The sequence below is a fragment of the Arachis hypogaea genome, chromosome 8 (genome assembly GCF_003086295.3).
Source record: "Arachis hypogaea cultivar Tifrunner chromosome 8, arahy.Tifrunner.gnm2.J5K5, whole genome shotgun sequence".
Classification (NCBI taxonomy): Eukaryota; Viridiplantae; Streptophyta; class Magnoliopsida; order Fabales; family Fabaceae; genus Arachis; species Arachis hypogaea.
This window is the reverse complement of record NC_092043.1, coordinates 39,419,285-39,439,264: the sequence shown is the minus strand read 5'-3', so window position 1 is coordinate 39,439,264 and position 19,980 is coordinate 39,419,285. Positions and strand designations below refer to the sequence as shown.

Below are 19,980 nucleotides of genomic sequence, written 5' to 3'. Positions count from 1 at the left end.
TAGGGTAATAATATTATAGGGTCAATACTATTAACTAAAAAATAAGAGTCGAATAGTATTAGTTAAAATGTAAAGTAAATATAAGCAAAAATATTAATTTTTATTTTTGTTTATATCAAATATATGTTGATATAAAAAAGAGAGTAAGTTACATAAAAAATTATTTAAAATTTAAATTTACGTAAATATAATTTTTGAAAATAGGTTATATTCATATTCTAAACATATTTTATGTAATTTATGAATTTATCACAAATTTTGCATTGCACTCTAAGTTCGTTGGCACCAAATTTAATGGTCTCATAACATTTATATCATTAAATGGTCTCGTAATAAAATATATTTTTTAAATTTTTGAATAATTACTAAATAGTTCTTATTTAATTTTAATTATAAATTAAGTCTTTATATATTATTTAATTATAAAATTTATTTTTTATTTTGTCAATTATTATTTTATTATTCATCTATCATGTTTATTAATAATCAAAAACAAAAACAATAACGAATTAGATCTCTATTAATCGTAATAAATATTTTGACAATCTTAATCAATTAAAATTTTATCCTTAATCCGTTACATCCGTAACTGCTGGTGAAATCGTGTTTCTTGAAAATTCAATCGATTGGACATACAACACAATCGAATAAAGCCATCAAAGACGAATTTTCAAGAAACACGATTTCACCTGCATTTACGGATGTAACGGATCAAGGATAAAATTATATTCTAATGGACTAGAATTGCCAAACTATTTATTATGATTAATGGAAGATCTAATTTGTTATTGTTATTATTCTTGATTATTAATAAACATGATAGATGAATGAAAAAATAATAATTTATAAAATAAAAAATAAATTTTATAATTAAATAATATATAAAAGATTAATTTATAATTAAAATTAAATAAGCACTATTAATTAGTAATTATTAAAAAACATAAAAATATATTTTATTACGAACAAATGTTTTGGGACTATCAAATCCTATACCGACAGAGTCATAATCTATTACATCTTATTGCGGATTATGAATAATAATAATAATAATAATAATAATAATAATAATAATAATAATAATAATATATAAATGTATAATATGTACTAACTATTAAAATATATATAAATCATGTTAAATTAGCTATAAATCTTATTTAGATCACTTGTTGTAAATATATTTAAGTGAAAATTCATATACATATTTGATATTTTATCTTTTTAAAAAAATATTACGACCATTCTTAAAAAATAATTTTGTCATTTATTTTAAATATAATTATTTATGTAATTAAATTATTATTTTTATATCATTTTTTATTTTTGTAGAGTACATTAAATCTTATACTAATTAAAGTAGGTTAACACATATTTTATGAGGATTTTTAGGAGGTATACTCCAAATTTTCTTACTTATAATTAGAAGACGACTCTAAATATTTATAAAAATATTCCTTTTATACTTAAAAATTTAATAGTTGTATAATATACTCTAAAAATATAAAAAAAAATGGGTAATTTACTTTAATAAATAAACTCCCATTCAAAATTACACAAAATTTTCAAATTCTAAAAGGCTATCTAAATGTCCTAAAAGGTATTTTTATATAAATTGAATTGATTAAATTTAATTTACCCAAATACGTAGTAAATCGAATTTATTGGATTTGAATTACATGCAAATTGAAATCAGGTGTAAATCGAAGTTAATGGTTTCGAATTAAATCATCATACTAAATCGAATCTATTGAAGTCGATTTACAATGATATGTAGTGTTTAGGATAAATGATACTATTAGGTTCGATTTATTAGCATGCGTGGCTTTAAGTAATCGATACTATTAGCTTTGATTTATTTTAAACACTACGTATCATTGTAAACCGGCTTTAATATATTCGATTTAGTATGGAGATTTAAATAGAAGGATAAATCTTCTGCACAAAATAGAAAAAGATACAGTGATAGAGGGTCTTCTTGTCGAATTTCTCTATTTGGCTAAAAAAAATCAATGGGTTGATCTTCAACAATAACAGAATAAGAAACTATAGTCACCACCTCCTGAATCCAACCTATCCATCTAGGATCAAATCCGAACCTTCGAAGCATGAACCATAAAAAATACCATTCCATTGTATCGTAAGCCTTACTCATATCAAGCTTTACGGCCATTGCAGTATTCAAGCCAGTCTTCTTGGTTTTCAAGTAATGCATACATTTATGAGCTATAATTATATTATCACTAATTAGTCTTCCTTTTAAGAAAGCACTTTGATTAGGACTAATTAGTTTATTCATGATACTCTGTAGTCTATGAACAATCACTTTAGAAATAAATTTATAAACCACAGAAGATAAACTAATCGGCTTGACCTGTGTCATGTTTATAGCATTCGAAATCTTTGGGATTAAACAAATTTGTGTGTAGTTAAAATTCCTGAGTATTCTACCTCTAATAAAGAAGCTTCTCACCGCTCAAAACACATCCCCAGCTACAATGTCCCAGTAATAATGGAAGAACTTTGCTGTGAGTCCATCATCACCCGGTGCACTTTCAGAGTGCACACTAAACACAGCCCATTTAACTTCTTCTAGGAAAATTGGCCATAGTAGTCTCTTATTCATGGCTGGAGAAACTTTGGGAAGAAAGTCTTTAAATTCCACTTCCGGATCAGTTGAGTTGGTAGAAGAAAAAAATATCTCTAAAATAGTCTTTTTAAACTAATACTATATCAGCTCGAGAGGTAGGAAGGCTCCCATCATTCTGTTCCAATTTTCAAATTTTATTACGCCAAACCTGAGATTGAAAGGATTGGTGGAAGAATTTAGTGCTGTTATCCCCTTCCTTCAGCGATTTTATCCGAGACTTCTCTTTCCAGTAGTTCGCCTCCCTACCATAAGCGTCCTCTAGCATGTTTTCCAACTCCTCAACCTTAATTCATCCATTAATCCCTTTCTGTCTAAGCTCTTCTATTTTTCTAAGAATCTCTTCTATTTCAACTTTAGAGTTAGATTTGGATTTTTGCTGCCATTGCACAAGACGATTTCTGTAGAGTTACAGTTTTTGAGCTAGAACAAACATCGCAGAACCTTGAAAGTAGGAGTTTCAGGCCTCAGTAATAACCCCTCTAACCGCCTCGACCCTACACCATCTTTGTTGGAACTTAAAAATGCGTTTAGATCTCTCAATTTGAAGACTGGTATCCAATAATAAAAGGGCATGATCAGATCCATTTTTCTGCATCCTAATCACTGTATTAGTAGGAAACATGTGCAGCCAGCTGTTGCTTACCAAAACACGGTCTAATCTTTCTAAAATCTGCTCTTCTCCTCTCCTTTTATTGGACCAAGTGAAATTCCTACCCACTATATCAAGATCCATCAAGCTACTTTCATCAATAAAATCATTAAAATCTGAAATAGAGGATCAAGATTTCAACCCTCCACCTTTTTTCTCTTCCTGACTAACTATGGCATTAAAATCTCTCATCACAATCATTTCATTTTGCATTTGTTGTATAATAGCTGACAGCTCCTGGAGTTGACCAGCTCTAAGTTGTTCGTTTGTGTTAAGGTAGACACCAATTAAGTCCCAACTCAATCCGTTAGACAAGTCTTTGACCGTGGCAGTAATGTAGTACTCTTTCTTCGAGAGGATCTGCACCTCCACCCTTTCCTTCCAAGCCAAGACTAAACCTCCCGCTACCCCAATCAGGCTCACAATTCTCCAAGACTCAAACCTGCATGCTTGTAGCGTCCTTTCCACCATTCGAGGTTGATTATTAGTTTCACAAATGAATACTACCTCGGGGGAGTGGGATCGACAGATCCCTTTAAAGTTTTAGACTGTCATAGGTCTCTCCGAACTCTGACAGTTCTAACTTAAGATCTTCATGAGGTTTTGGGTGCCAATTGATGGTTGGCACCATCCACCTCCTTATTACCACTTGAGACTTCCTCCAAATACGACTTCTTTGAGCTGCCATTATTTTCCTTACCAATATACCCTCTTTTATAGCCAGTGTAGGTCTCTCCATGGCTCCCCGTTTGCCTAGTAAGCTGTTTGATACTTTGCTTTCTTCCTCTGTCTTCCTTAGCCTCGCCCATAGTAATTATATTCTCTTCAGTATTCATTCGGATGGGTCTTTCCTGCAGAACATCACTTGTAACGGTACCCGCTAGAGCCTACAAAGAGTCGACTAAGATGCCATCTTCTTCCTCTTCATTCATTAAATTAGGATTGGTGGTCTTTCTTGCCTGCTCCTTGTCCCCTTTTATATTTAATTCAGCAAAATTCTCCAATAGCCAAGAGGGAGCTGGTTTCTTCCTTGGTTTAGGGGTGGAAGAACCAGAAACTCTGGCATAAGACGAGTCTGAATTCGATTTATTCTCAATTCTCCTTGCTACTTGATCTGCCTTCACCTATTCTCCAATAGCTTCTTCTCTAACACTGTCACTTGCAGAGTCATCCAGCAGCTATTGACAATGCTTGGAATCATGTCCTAAAAGCGCACAGTAGGTGCAGAATGTTCCCAGCCTTTCATATCGGAGACCAACTTCGATCAATTTTTGATTTGGTCCAGTGATCTTCATCAAATCCCTCAACCTCCTATCCCCTTCCATCTCCACTTTAGCTTTAATGATTCGAGTTTCTTTCCCTCGCACCTCATATAATCCAACATTAACAACACTTCCAATCTTCATACCAAGTTTACGTCCAACTTCAATTGTTTTAAACTGGCAAGTCCCATATTTGGATCCAAATTGAAAAAGTAGATATAGCATTTTTTCCTTCCATCGGATCTTCTTTCCATCTCACAATATGGAAGATAAAGTTATTAAATAGCCAAGGGGAACCTCATTCAACTCATGCAACGTCCATGTCCTTATCAAAGAAGAACTGATGATATAGCCAAGGAGAACCTCGATCAGCAAATATTCTCCCATTCAAACTCCTTATGCATGCGTGCAAACCTTCAAAGATGTCTTCCTCCTCAAGCACCACCACCTCCTCTATATTCTCCTTGTCTTCCCTCCCTTGTATATTGTTGATTACCTCCTCATGCATCCATGCTGATAGAATAAAGAATGACGAGGAAACGTTTAGTGTATTGTGATTGTCAATTATCAATTGTGTTGGTAAAACTCTATGGGCGATGTTTTTTGACACCCTAGCAGAGCACAAAGAAATCCTAATAAGGCATTTAAAATTGTGTCTTTATCATTGTTTGTTCATAAACCGCAGCAGCATTATTATTTTTGTTCATAATCCACAATAGGGTGTAGCGGATTATGACTTAGTGTGTTTGATTATAATCTACGAATTCTGTAGTAGATTAGATGTAATTTATAAACTGTGGTATAATAGATTATATAAAATATGTTTAGGACATGAATGTAATCTGTTTTTAAAAGTTGTATTTGCATAAATTTAAACTTTAACTGATTTAATTGTGTAACTTGTCTTAAAAAAAATTTAGATTTATTGTTATAATTTTTAAAAAATAAAAATATTTTTAAAAATACTTAATATATATGGACATTAATTAATTTTTATATTTACTATAATATTTTTAAATTTTAAAATTATTTTATCAAATATATTTATTATTTATACTTATTAAAAATTATTTTTTAAAATTTTTTTAAATTAATATTTATAAATTACTTTTAAAACATAAAAATTTTAAAAAACCAAAATATCTAAATAAAGACGAGCGTGAGTGAAGTAATTAGAAATTTATAACACACCAAAAGGATATCATCATCTATGACCGACACAGTATACCAGAAAGTATTTTAGATAAACACAACATTTAATTCTCTACACTATACAAATTAAAGACGATAGAATAGTCTATTTCAAAGAAAAAGTGATCTCATTATTATTTTATATATATTATTTTATAAATATATTTACTGCAATATGAAGGCTTATATTAGATTTGTACCAATACAAAATTTTATCAACAAATTAATTATTCTTAGAAGAGTGTGTGGATATGATGACGTAGTTATAAAATAATTAATTTGGCTCTTTAATAATTAAAAACTTAATATATTTAAGTTTAAAATTATTTTAAAAATATTATTTTTTAATATATCAAAAGATTTAAACGACAATTATTTTAAAACCTAGAAAATACTAGCAAGCTAAGCTACTCCAGGTGGCCTATGGAGGGTTGTATAGACTTAAATAGGATACTGACCAAGGATTCTTTAATCAATGAAATTAATATATATGTCTCCATGCTCTTTCTCCACTTGTTCCTAATCCTACGTACGTACATTAATATATACATTGTCATAATGTCATTATTGTTGCGGGGTGTGGTTAAGTCTTAACATTCAAGGAATACCTATCATCACCGTCGCATTTATTGAACGGCAAACTCTATGGTGTATGTAGAAGGGAAAAGAATGTTCGTGTTGTCAAAAGATTAGGGTGACAAATGTTTACAAAGATAGTAGTTGAAGAGTAGTCATGGCAAACCGCGAAGTCTGTCAAATGGACTCACTTAACTTGTCAAAAATGGTAGGTTATTATTAGACTAGAGTTTTGAGTTTGTCTAAATAAAAATACTCATCTGATCCGCACCGTCTAATTCACAAAATTTAATTAGCGGGTTTTGATAGGATAAAATGGATAGTCCGATGGGTCTGCTATTTTATTTTTTTAAGACCTAAATAAAATTTATCTAAACTCATAAACTCAACTATCTAACCTAGTATAAATAATTCTATTCATAAACACAATTCACTTTTATCCGTCTCTTCACCTATTTCTAGCTTTATCCACAAATTTATGATTCACAAGTTTGTATTAGAATATTTGTTTATTTATTTAAGTTATAACTTAGATAATGTTTTGATTAATTAAAAATTTGGATAATGTTTAATTAAATGTTGGACAAAGTTAAACAATATTTGTTTGATGTAATTTGTAAAATTTGTAAAATAAATAAATAATTAATTAATAAATTAATTATTAATAAAAAAATAAAAAATTTACAGTTTAAAGAAATAGAACTAATTAAAATAAAAATTTTAACATTAATTTTAAAAAATTTAGTTTAAAATTAAACCGAACGGACCAAATCAATTGAACCAGACCCAAGACTCAACATATATAACAATTCACTTCAGTCAATTTTTCATTCATTGTTCCCTTTACAGTGCTGAGAAGAGAGATTGAAGAAGCAACCAAAATCTAACCCCTTTTCAATTTTCAATTCATTATAACTTTTAATCCAGACTCCGATTACCGTATCGTTTGTGGCCATGCGATCGCAGCGTTGAACTCTAAAAAACCCAATCCTTGATTATGTAAAGAATCCAATTATCAGTTTCATAACTCTCCTCCCCAAATTTCGAAATTTAATGTGTAATTATGTTAAATTTTATTTGATTTCGGTGTTTAGATTCGAATTAACTTGCGGATATTGTCGGATTTAGCTCATTGGAGCCGTGGGTCAGGTAAGCACCCCAAACTCTTTTGAAATATTGAGTTAGTGAGTTTTACATTAATTGTGATGATAACTGTATTGTTAGATTAAAATTGATTGAGAATTACAGCCAATTTGAGGAAATGAAAGCTTGAGATCAATTTTAAAAGTTAAGATCATTGGTGAAGGGCTGCATGTGGTTGATAGCTTGTGGTGTGGGAGAACGCTTGAGGTGTTCCGGATTTATCGAAAAATTGGCCAAAATATAAGACCCCAAAATTTAAAAATTAAATAATAAATTATTTATGATTTATTTGAGAGCATATTTTCAGAAATTTTTATATTAATTGAATACTTTCTTATTATTGATTTAAAATTTTAATGATTGAAAAAAATGATGAGAGTTTTATCTGCTTTAATTTGATTAATTATATTTTAAATTTTATTTTATAATTAAAAAAAATTAATTTAATTATCTCTAGTTATAAAATTAGAATAGTTATTTAAAAATAAATTTATAAATTAATAATTAAATAGTATTTTTATAGATATTATTATTAGATTAAAATCGATTTTCAATTACTCTATTACCCTTAATTTTATTAAAATTATTAAATTACCCAAAATTCTCAATTTCATACACAAAATCCTAATTTCCAATTCTAAACCCTAATTCCTAATACACTAATCCTAACCCTAATTTCTAAAAAAAAAAAAAACACACACACACACACGTATACCCTCCCACCACCTATTCATTCTGCAATAAGCCATGCTTAGCCTTCTTCATCGCCACACCGCTTCCCCTTTCTTCCTAAACCTAACACAGAAACGGAAATAAATTAGACAAAGAGAGAAAGGAAATCAGATTGTGATCTAGGAAAGGAGAGGAGGGAGACACCGTCGCCACGCAGCTGCCGTTTAGTCGCCAAAGCCGTTGCTGGGGGTTCTTCATTGTCATCGTTGTTGTCATCCTCGCGAGTTGCAACGCCGCGCAGTCCAACCACCGTGACTTCTGTGAAGCCCGCGTCGCTGTCGCCTTGGCTGTTTCCACCGCCCCTAAATCCGTCGCGCGCGTCGTCGTCCAAGGAGAATCGCTGACTCGTCACTGCCGTCGCTGCTGTCCGAACAGTCGCCATCACCGTGCGTGGAGTCCGTCGCTGGTGCCATTTGAGATTGCTGCTGGAGAACAGAGGAGAGAGAGAGGCATTAGAGGGAACCGCGAGATAGAGGAGCCACTGTGACTGTCATTTCTGCCCCGAGTGTGGTCCGCCATCGAGCTACACGCCGCCATCGCCGTCAGAAACCACCGTTATAACCACTACTGTTTTGGTAAGATTTACCCTATTTTTTATTCTTCCTTGTCGCCCAATTTGTTTCTATTGTGAAGCCTATCGTTGAGACTGTTTGTATTGAACAAAATTGTCACTGTGAGTTACTCTGCACCGCCACAGCTGCCACCGAGAAGGTCGTTGGTGCTTGTCAGGATACTATTATGGTTCTAAATCGATTAGTTCATGCCGCTGCTGTTTGTTCGGTTCAAGATTGTTGTTGCCGTTGCGAATTAAAATAAAAGAAGGCTCTGTTGCATTTGGTTATCGAATTTTGGCTAATCGAGATAGGGGATTTATTTTAAAATTAATTGTTTTAATCTATAAATACCAATGAAATTTAATGAGTAATTGCAAATAATTTAATAATATTTTAGGTGACTAATTAATAGGAATAAACTTGGTTTGAGATTGTAAAATTGTGATTTGTTTGATATTGAGATGAAGTTTTGGTGTTATAATTAGTTTATTGAGTTTAGGTCATGGTTGGGAATGTGATTGGTTTTGTTGTTATGAGTCATTAATTGATAAGATTAATTTTGGTTCGAGGCTGTGATTGATATTGGTTTTCTGATTTTGATGGAGTTGTTGAAATCTTGATTTTGTGTGATTATGATGAATTGGTTGAGTTGTGGCTGTGAAAGGTGATTAAATTAGTGTTACTTGTTAAATTGAAATATGATGTGTTAATTATTGAAGAAATTATCGTATTGATAATTGTTGAATGAAATTGGATTTGAGTTTGGTTTGGGAAATTATGAATTTGAGGGAGCCCGCATAGGTGGTGAAGTCCAATTTTAAGGGGAGATGCTGTCCAATTTTTTTTTTTTTTTGTAAAAATACACGAAAAGTAATTTCATTTTAAAAATCTAATTTATAATCTTATTTTGAGAAATTATTGATTTGATTTATTAATAATAATTGGTTTGACTCAATAATACAAGATTTGAAAGGTCTAAATTTTATTAAAATAGAAAGTGGCTTAACTTCAAAGAAAACGTTTTAATTACTGAAAATTATTTGATTTCGATTTATTAAAGAAAGTCTTGTTTTTAGCTTGATTTATTAAGAAAGTATAAAGTTTCACATTCAGTTTTTTGAGAATAGATTTTGTTTCAAGTTATGATTTGAGTTCAATTTGTTAACAATAAGAAAGAAAGGGATAAGAGAACACGGCACGTTATGGAATGACTAAGAGGTCACGAGAGGGTGACAGAAAGAAAATAGTTAAGGTGCTGATGTGAAAATGTTAAGCCGTGGATTTTATGTGTGAATGATTGTGCGGGGATGCACGTGTGTATGGAATGGCTTCCAGAAGAAATGAGCACATGCATTAGCTAGAGAATTAGCGCCTACAAGTACTTGCAAAGGTCATGTTCGGCATACTTCAACTGAAGAATCAGCGCCTGCAAGAAGTAAAAACTTGCAGAGGTTATGCTGTTGGAATGTCTTATCTAACTTGCGAGTCGGATTGCGTCGGGTGCGGGTCGAAACCGATAAATGAGCTCATTACCTGCGATAGGACTAGACATGCATCATCCTTGTTTACGCATTTGTATTTGATTGTGTTTGCTTATCTTGTTTCTCTGTGATTGTACTGTTTGTCTTATTACTATTTGTTTGTGTGTTGATTTGTTTCTTGTGCTATTAGTTTGTGTATTGAGGTGACTGAGAACTGAGGTTGTGATTGAGATTCGTTTTAAGTTCGGAAATTTAAAGCATGTAATTAATTATATAAAGTAAAAGTAAAAAATATTTCCAAAGGTTTAACAAAATAGTTTTATTGAGTACGTTAATTATTTGCAATATTTCATTACTTTTACGGCATTCTCATTCCCTACTGAGAATGTGTGGTTTGTTCTCACCTCAAAATCTTTCACCCTTCTAGTGACACAGGTCCTAAGACTTAGTTTGAAGCTGCGGGTGATTATTAGTCTTATTTGAGTAAAGTTTATAAGTTGAGTTGTTTTCATAGAATTCTCTCGCCTTTGTTATTTTAGATTTTATTTTATACAGAAGGATAGGAATTGTATCTGAGTTTCATTTGAATTATTTTGTAAATATTTATTGTTATTAATAATTATGTGATTACTATTACTTAGTATTCTTTGATGAATGATTTTGATAATAGTAACAAAATTTTTCCGGCATTTTGTGATGGACCTCCACCCCCAGATTCATCATATACATATCCGGGAGTTTGCTTGAGGACGAGATTGAGGAGTAGAGGGAGAAGCATCCGAGCCTGCCTCCTGATCAATAGCGGCCTTCAATCTCACCAAATGAGTCAAACCACCGGCCATTTGAACTGAAAAAACCAAAAGGAAAAATGTAAGTCACAAACCCGGGAAAAATGGAGAAAAACAAAGGAAAATTTACACACCAATATGAGTACAGCACATCGCCGAATCTCCCATAACATCATGAGGATTCAACAGTGCCTGAATGAAATTGAATAAAGGGAGCCACACCCCAAGCTGCGTAAACATTGACTCGTATACCACATCCAATTCGGAACGGTGGGGTGAGTCGGGGTTTATATAACAAACCCTCTAGTCAACCCCGAGAGCGTGAGCTAATACTGACGCTCGGCGTCGTCACCCCCACAAATCACTCTTTGGTCATGGAGTTTCTGGAGGTCCACCTCCGTCATCCGAGACGGTGTCACCCAGACTTTAGAAGTCACCTAGTAATACATCGAGGGAACGCCACCGGTTGGGATTACAAGAGCACCAACACCCTCACTCCTCCACCGAGACATACCTAAAAAAGGAGAGGAGGAGTACCACCATCAATCTACCAAAGTCATACGGTAGAAAATCACAAAACACCAAAATCTACTATCTGCTACAAACTAAGATTACACCCAGAACAGTGGTTCTCATCCCCTTTAATAAACTCACTACCCCTATCTGAGACACAATCTCAACATAAAGCAAATGCAGAACACAAATCGAGCAGAAGGAAAAAGCAAAAATAATCAAAAGAAGAGAAGAACACCAATCTGATAGAAACCGAAATGAGGCAAAGAATCATGAAGCAACCCAGAAAGTAGAACGAACAGACCCAAAACTCGAAGCGCGAAACAAAGCGAGGAAATGAAGCGGAGCAAAAGAGAAAAAAGAAGTCACAGGCGAGGGAAATAAAAAGAAATACAAACGGTTACAAGCCAAAACTAAAAAGAATGAAAAATGAAAAGGCGAGGGGCAAAAATGAAAAGAAAACAAATGTCCCCTTGAATTAAATGCCATTATGACATATAGAAAGATGCAACTAACAAAGCCTTCTACAAAAAGGGCAATGGGCGTGCAAGGAACTCCCGGAACACTCAGACGATTTCCGATGTCCCCCACAACACCTAATCAGCGCACCCCTCACCTGGCCATCGAGCGGTCAGAAGCCCTCAAGGCTCCCGATCTTGACCGAGGGAACTGGACCACAAGCCTTCGCCCGATCACAATGACAGGTTCTTCCAGCAATGATACCGAGCACACTCGTTCTCTTGCTCCGAGGGCAACTGATACAGATCCGACCCTCGGATCCCACACCGGAACGGCCTCCGATCTGGATACCCGAATTTAACCAATATTCGAATTTAAATACCTCCTTTAACTTAACAAGTTAAGATAAGATGAGATAACCACCACAAGCTATATAAAGGGGAGTGATGGATTAGAATTTATGCCTGTCTAGAATTTCTTAATAAAAAGAATCTCTTCATTGCAAGTATAGTCTAGATCAACAATGGATTCTCCATCAAAGTTTAATTTGGTTGTTACAAGTTCAACCCAATAAAAATAACCAAGAGCATTACTCCCGGATCATTCTCCCTAGGAATTACAATCGAGTGCTCAATTATTCGTTATGAGATTCACGCGGTGGATTGATGATAAAAAGACAATAATCTAAATAACAAGAAAGTAAAGTAAACAACTAAAAATAACAACTACTAAAGAGGCATTTATGACAAGGATTGAGAATCAAGATTTTCTATCCTAGTCATTAATTATAACATAATAATTAACAAGAGTTAAGCCTATTTCGTTATCTTCGCATCGAAAGAAAGTCAAATAAGCCTAGTTAACCCCGATCCATAAGTAATGTCAATGGAAACAAGATTAACTAACAACTCTAGATCACCAATCCAAATTGGGTATTAATGACTCAAGACTACCAAACTTCTCTTTTCAAGCCAAGAATGCTCAAAATCTACTCTAAAACCAAACAAAATATTTTATCAAATACTTGGTGTGCATAAAAATAAAAGTATAATAAATTGCAAGAATAATAAAATCTAAAGCTACCAAAAGCAAGAAAATAATAATAACAACTCAAATAAACATCAATAACATCAAAAAATCAAATTACATGAAAAAAAATCAAAATTAACAAGAGTTCATAAAACTAAAAAGTAGCACAAGTGAGAAATTAACAAAGGAAACTAAGAGACTAAAGACAATAGAACATGAAAATACAAATGAAACTACACTAAAACAAGAATTAAAAAGTGAAATTAAAGAGAACTTAAACTAAGAACCTTAATTCTAGAGAGAAGAAGGAGCTTTTCTCTCTAGAAAACTACCCTAAGACATGTTGCTACACTACCCTAATTGCTCCCCCTTGTTCCTTCTTGAATTTGTCCTCAAATACTTCATAATTGAGTTGGATTTGGGCCTCAATAAGCTCAGAAATCGCCCTCAGCGCGTTTCTTTAAGTTGGTCACGTGCTGTTTGTCACACGTACGCAGAACTGGGCAGATCTTCAAACTTCATTTCTACATGAATTCTCTACTTTTACATACTTTTTCTTCCTTTATTCAATCCAATCTTTGCCTCCTAAGCTTGAAATCCCTAAACAAACACATCAAGGCATCGAATGAAATCAAAGTGAATTAAATTTAGCAAATTAAAGGCCTAAAAAACATGTTTTTACTCTTAAGCATAATTTAGGAGAAATTCACAAAATCATGCAATTTTATTGAAAAAAAATGGGATAAGTTGATAAAATTCACTAAATTTAACACAAGATAAACCCTAAAATTGGGGTTTATCAACCTCCCCACACTTAAACCAAGCATGTCCTCATGCTAAACCAAGAAAGATACAAGAAATGGTATCAGCATTTATTCAATGCAAGCAAACTAACTATATGCAGTATATTTAAATGCATGCAACTACTTGGTCAAAATAAATCAATTTCCAACAAAGCATATATGAACATAAGGGCTAAAGCAATCACAATCAAATCAAATCCACAATTGAATTGAGTTATTGAAAAGAATTTAACAACTTGCAAGAAGGAGATAATAATCGGTGGAAACATAGAATTGAGCAATCAAATCCCTCACCGAATATGTGTAGACGCTCTAATCGCTCAAGTGTTTAAGGTTGATTCACTCAGTTATTCTCTAATCATGCTTTCCAATATTTGTTTTTCATCTAACAATCAATAATTATTCAATGCATGCATACAAATATCATGAGGACTTTTCAAGGATTGTAATGGGGTTATGGTCAAGGTAAGGATATATATGGCTAAGTGAGCTTGAAATTTACATCTTTGATTAACCTAAACTCTCACCAAACACATATAACAACCTATACAATTCTAATACCAACCTAACTACCCATTATTCACTTTTTTATACACTCATGCATTCTCTTTTTAATCATAACACATATGTATTGTTGTTATTACTCTTCTTTGGGACATTTTATCCCCTTTTTATTGCTTTTTTTTCTTTTTCTTTTTCTTCTTTTTATTTATTTTTTTCTTTTCTTTTTTTTATTTTCAAAATAAAATATATACAAAAGTATCAATGCATATGGTTTAAACATTTAATGCATGAGTATGTATCCAATTCCCAAGATTTTCAATGAAAATTTAAAATACACTTTTACCTCAATCAATATTTCCAAATTTTCTCACATTTAAATGATACACACTCTCACTAGCCTAAGAACATTTATTATTTTTCACTTAGAGGTAGTAATATGCTAAAATTAAGAACAAAAGGAGATTAAAATAGGTTCAAAATTGGTTAACAAAGGTGGATAAAAGGACAAGACCATTTGGGTAAGTGAGCTTAAGTGAAATAAAGACGTCAATCATATAAATGTATTCATACACAAAATAATGGACATAAAGAATCAAACAAATCAGATTACAATCGTAGAAGGAGAATAACACACAAGAAGGAAAATAGTGGTTATAATGATACAACCACACAATTAGCTTAAAAGCTCACAAGCGTATGTGTTCTTAGCTCAAAAACATGTTCCACAATATATAATTCAAGCAAGTTTCAATGAAAAATTTTTATTCAAATCAATTGGGGTGCCCTATAGATAAATTTCTTAAAAAATTTTATTATTTTGACTAAGCTTATTATATATATGCAAACTAAGAAAATGCAACTAAAAATTCTAAAAGACATGGTAATAACAGAAAAATTGAAATGTGAAAGTGTTTAGATTAAAAATTTTCACCCAAAAATCGGCCGATTGGTCGGACGACCTCCCTACACTTAAAAGTTTGCACTGTCTTCAGTGCATCCAAAGATGGATAAGGGGGTACGACGACTTCACGAATTGCCACCTTTAGCTGGTGGATCGGCCGGCTACTGTATGTTCTTTCTTCTGCTTCCCTTCTTGCTTATGGTGACTCATCCTGAGGAATATAAAACAGACTAAAGTAAGATGAGCGAATTTGAAGATAAGGGAGCATATATTGTTAGAATGAGATAGTAATCACTAAAATGAAAGGAGTTAATAAGTTTGTGACATTAAGAAAAATAATGTGTAAATTCTAAGTTGCATACGGTTTAGAGTCACAATTACACAAAAAGAAGTATGCACTTCACTCATTCTAGTGTGCTTGAAATACTTTAAAGAAAACTTGTAAGTTAAAACAAACAAACAAATAATAGAGAAGTATAAAAGTATTCAAGCAATAATCAAGTAATTATGAAATGGATGATAAATGGACATAGATTGATGTGCAAGGAAACTTAATGAACAAAGGAAACTATGAAAATCACGCATCAATCGATGACACACTTTGAATTTTTTTTGCATCACCTAATTGACATAAAGTGAAAAACATGGGTGCTATGTGACTTAGAAAAAGAGAGATAGAAGTGAGAATCAATCACATAGTAAGCATGGTCCATATAACTTGAGAATTTCAAAAAGATATCCCTTAGGTGAGCTTACAATCCAATTTCACAATTCTAAAATCTCAATGCATGAATTAGGTGACGTAAATAAAGATCAATGATGAACAAGCATCACCTAACAAAAATTGCATCGTTTATACACAATTGCCTAACAATAGATACTGAATTCAAATTACAAGATGGCTAGCTACAACATGCAATTTAAAAAACCAAAAACATTCTTGAGAGCAATGTCACAAGTACTTGGTATACACAAATATCCAACAATCAAAATTCAATACCAAGTAATAAAGTATAGCCTCAATAAAAAAATCCATCAATGAATATTCACAACAATGACGCTAAAATAGCAACATGTCAGTAACCAGTAGCAATAAACAATTAGATTAATAATCCAACACTTAGCACCAAAACAGAAAATTAAACAAAAAATTAAACCAACCAACTAACTAACTAACTATCAAACTAACTAACTAACTAATTAACTAACTAACCAAAGGAGATGATGGTGAATGGTGGGTGGTGGTGGATGATGGTTGAAAGAAGGAAAAAAGAAAAGTGAAAAGAAAAAAAGCGATGGAGAGAAGAGAGGAAAAGACAAGTATAGGAGACAGGGGGTGTGATGCGATTATTCTCCGACCTTATTTTCAAAGTGATGTGATTATTGTTCGGATTGAGCAATCATTAGGACAGATGCTTACTAAACCAAAGTTTGCTGGCCGACTTATAAAATGTTCTGTCGAGCTCTTTGAGTTTGACATTCAATATTAAAGTCGGGGATCCATCAATCCCAACATTTAGCAGACTTCATCACCAAATTTAGTACTCCTAACTCCGATGATCACTTTAGTGAATGGATCCTTTACGTTGATGGCACTTCAAACCAACAAGGATGCGGAGCTGGAATCCTTCTTGAAGATGGTAATAGAATTATCTTGGAACATTCTTTAAAGCTCAATCTGCTTTAACAAAATATCACCAAGCCAAGATTGAGAGTTATGATATGTCTATTATAATTCAGTTACATGTTATAACTCGACTATAAATGTTATAGATCGGTTATAATGACAAATATCAAAATACTCTAAAATGTCTTTATTTTCTATTAAGGTAAATTAATCGGTTAAATAAATGTTGATACTTGTCCAAATATAAAAAAGGAGGTAAAAAACTGATCTAGACATTACAAAATGAATAATTGATGACCTATATACTAATTTGAGTGTCGAAATATATTTTATAGGTGTCTACTATCTATATTTTTTAATATCAAAATATAACTCATTCCAACTAAAAACTAAAATATAATAATCAAAAAACGAGTTATATCACAATCAATCTTCATAAGAACAATTATTTTTTATTATCTTTTAATTATCAATTCAATTTAGTTAATCTAACTTTTTTAATCTAATAATTTAATAAAATATTTTATCTTATATTTTTAAATATTAATCATTAACTAATAATAAAAAAACAATAAATTTAACCCTCAAACATTTTTCGTTGCGTAATATAATGTCATTTTCGACCGCAAGTTAGAAGAATAGAATCCAATTTGAAGTTTGCTGCAGTGTTAGAATCTCAAGAAGCAACGGATCAGACTAATACATCAGTGAACTACCAAAAGAAAAATTTATCATATACATATATATCAGCCCAGCCTTTTTGTTGATAACAATCTCTGCATGCGTCCACACTACTACTAGTCTACTACACTTAGATGTACATTGCTGACTTTTCTTCACTTTCAAAATAAATTGACACCCACATCATACACTGGAATTGAAATCTCATGCCACGTGTTTATTTCTTAGTATGTCACCTACGTACTTAAATCTCTCTTGTTCATAGTCCGAAACTTTGTGTATATAAATAGATCACACACATAAACCTCAACGATCGGTACAAATCGAAACAGCAATAATGGAGAAGAAAACAGTTGCTGGATTCTGCATCTTCTTCCTCGTTCTCTTTCTTGCTCGTATGTCATGATCACCTCTTATTTATTATTAATAATGTTAATTATATTATTATGATATTGTTGTAATGAAATTGAAAAATGGATGGATGCAGAGGAGGGAGTGGTGAAAACAGAGGCAAAGCTATGCAACCACCTGGCAGATACATACAGAGGACCATGCTTTACCAATGCAAGCTGCGATGATCATTGCAAGAACAAAGAGCACTTTGTTAGTGGAACCTGCATGAAAATGGCGTGTTGGTGTGCTCACAACTGTTGATGTAATAATATACTTAGAGTAATTAAATAATGATATGAATGATACTCTGTATGTTGTCATCATATCTATCCCTTATAATTAATAATATGGATGATATGATATGAGTTATCATATTATATGTACTTTAGTGTGCTAAATAAAATTGGGTGGTCTTAACTACAATTTCAGTTCATAAATCATTTTTGTTGTTTACGCTAATTATGCTCTACGTTTCTATTACACACTTCCATTAGACGATCATGTATGCTACATGTCAGCAAACTAGTCGCGGGTCAAATTATGGTTCGGTAAAAAAATTGTGATCATAAGTCAAAAATTATGATTATAGATCTATGATCATCATTTTTATTAGTTATGGTTACGATTATTTATTTGACCATAATTTTTTTGTAGTAAAAAAATCGAATTATTATTCATCAAAATATCATGTGCTCAATTACTAACATTAAACGAGGATATATCGTTTAGAAACGTAGAACAAAAATTCATGTATTTACATCAAGTTTTCGTTCGAAAGAGAACTCATTTAAGATTTACTCAAACTATTATCCAACAGAAAATCAAAGCATTAGTTTTGGCTACTAAGAATAGAGATCGGAAAAAAAAAGTTTCGCAGTTTGTAAATCTATCGAATAAATGTAATAATTGGTAAAAATAAAAAAATAATACAATAGATATAATAATTTATTATATAATATGTGCAACAAAAGAAAATTGTCTTTTTATGATTGTCAATAAAATCATAACATAAAATAAGAATTTTTCGGAGAATAAATTTCAAAAAAAATAATAAATAAAGGATTTGTACGATAAAATAAAATAGAATTCATATAATAAAGTCATCAAAATGAACAAGCACGTTTTAATAAAAAAAATTGATTCTTTCTTTTAGATTTTTTTTTACAAGACAACAATTAAAATTTGATTGTCATAATTTTAGTTTAATAAAATATTAATTTACATTTGATTTGTGTGTCAATATTAATTTGAATTTACTTGAATAATAATTCTAATTTTTTTAATTGATAATAGTAGTTTTAACTGTTGACTCAATTTTTTTAAATATTTTTTATTATTAATTTTTTTTATTAATAAAAAAGAGTAACAAAGATAAAATATGAGCTACTTTTGCCAAAAGCTCAAACTGATAGGAGAAAACACATGAATTATTATTTCTCTAATATGTTTTTATAAACAATAATCTTTTTTGGATTTGCTTGAATTTTTTGCATAAGACTTCTTTTCTTTTTTTTATTTGTCTTATGTTAATAATTTTTTTTGGGTGATAACAAGAATCGAACTTTAAACATTTCAATCATAAAAATTCTGATACCATATCATATGATAGCACTTCTTCTAAAAGTTTAAACTAATAGAAGAAGGCATATGAATAGTTATATTTTAAGACATTTTTTCTCTCAAAAACTTCAAATAACAAATTTAATGAAAAAAATTAAAATATCAGACACCAGAATTTTTATTATAAAAAAACTCCTAAGATAAGAACAAAAAATTCTCGAAATTTAGTCCTAATTTTTTACTATCAAAATAATAAGTACACAAATTAATCTTTCTAGTAATATTAAGATATCATCAAAACTGATAGAATCAATATAATTTTTTATAAAGTAGATATCTTAAATCTAACACGCACAAAAATAATAATATAAATAATAAAGAAAAAACTACCAAAAGTACTCATGAAGTTTACGAACGCTGACAAAAGTACCCATAAACTAAGGAAATTAACGTTGTATCCATGAAAGATGAATTTCGTTTGACAAAA

General features: G+C 31.4%; 1 protein-coding gene across 1 annotated transcript; it reads left to right on the top strand.

Annotated features, from left to right (window-relative positions):
- The first annotated feature begins 17,607 nt into the window (after positions 1-17,607).
- Positions 17,608-18,356, top strand: LOC112707400 (defensin 1). The gene is made up of 2 exons (XM_029288544.2): positions 17,608-17,935; positions 18,028-18,356. Exons 1-2 carry the CDS (start codon positions 17,878-17,880, stop codon positions 18,192-18,194), a joined length of 225 nt encoding a protein of 74 aa, XP_029144377.1. The 5' UTR covers positions 17,608-17,877; the 3' UTR covers positions 18,195-18,356.
- The last annotated feature ends 1,624 nt before the right edge of the window (positions 18,357-19,980 follow it).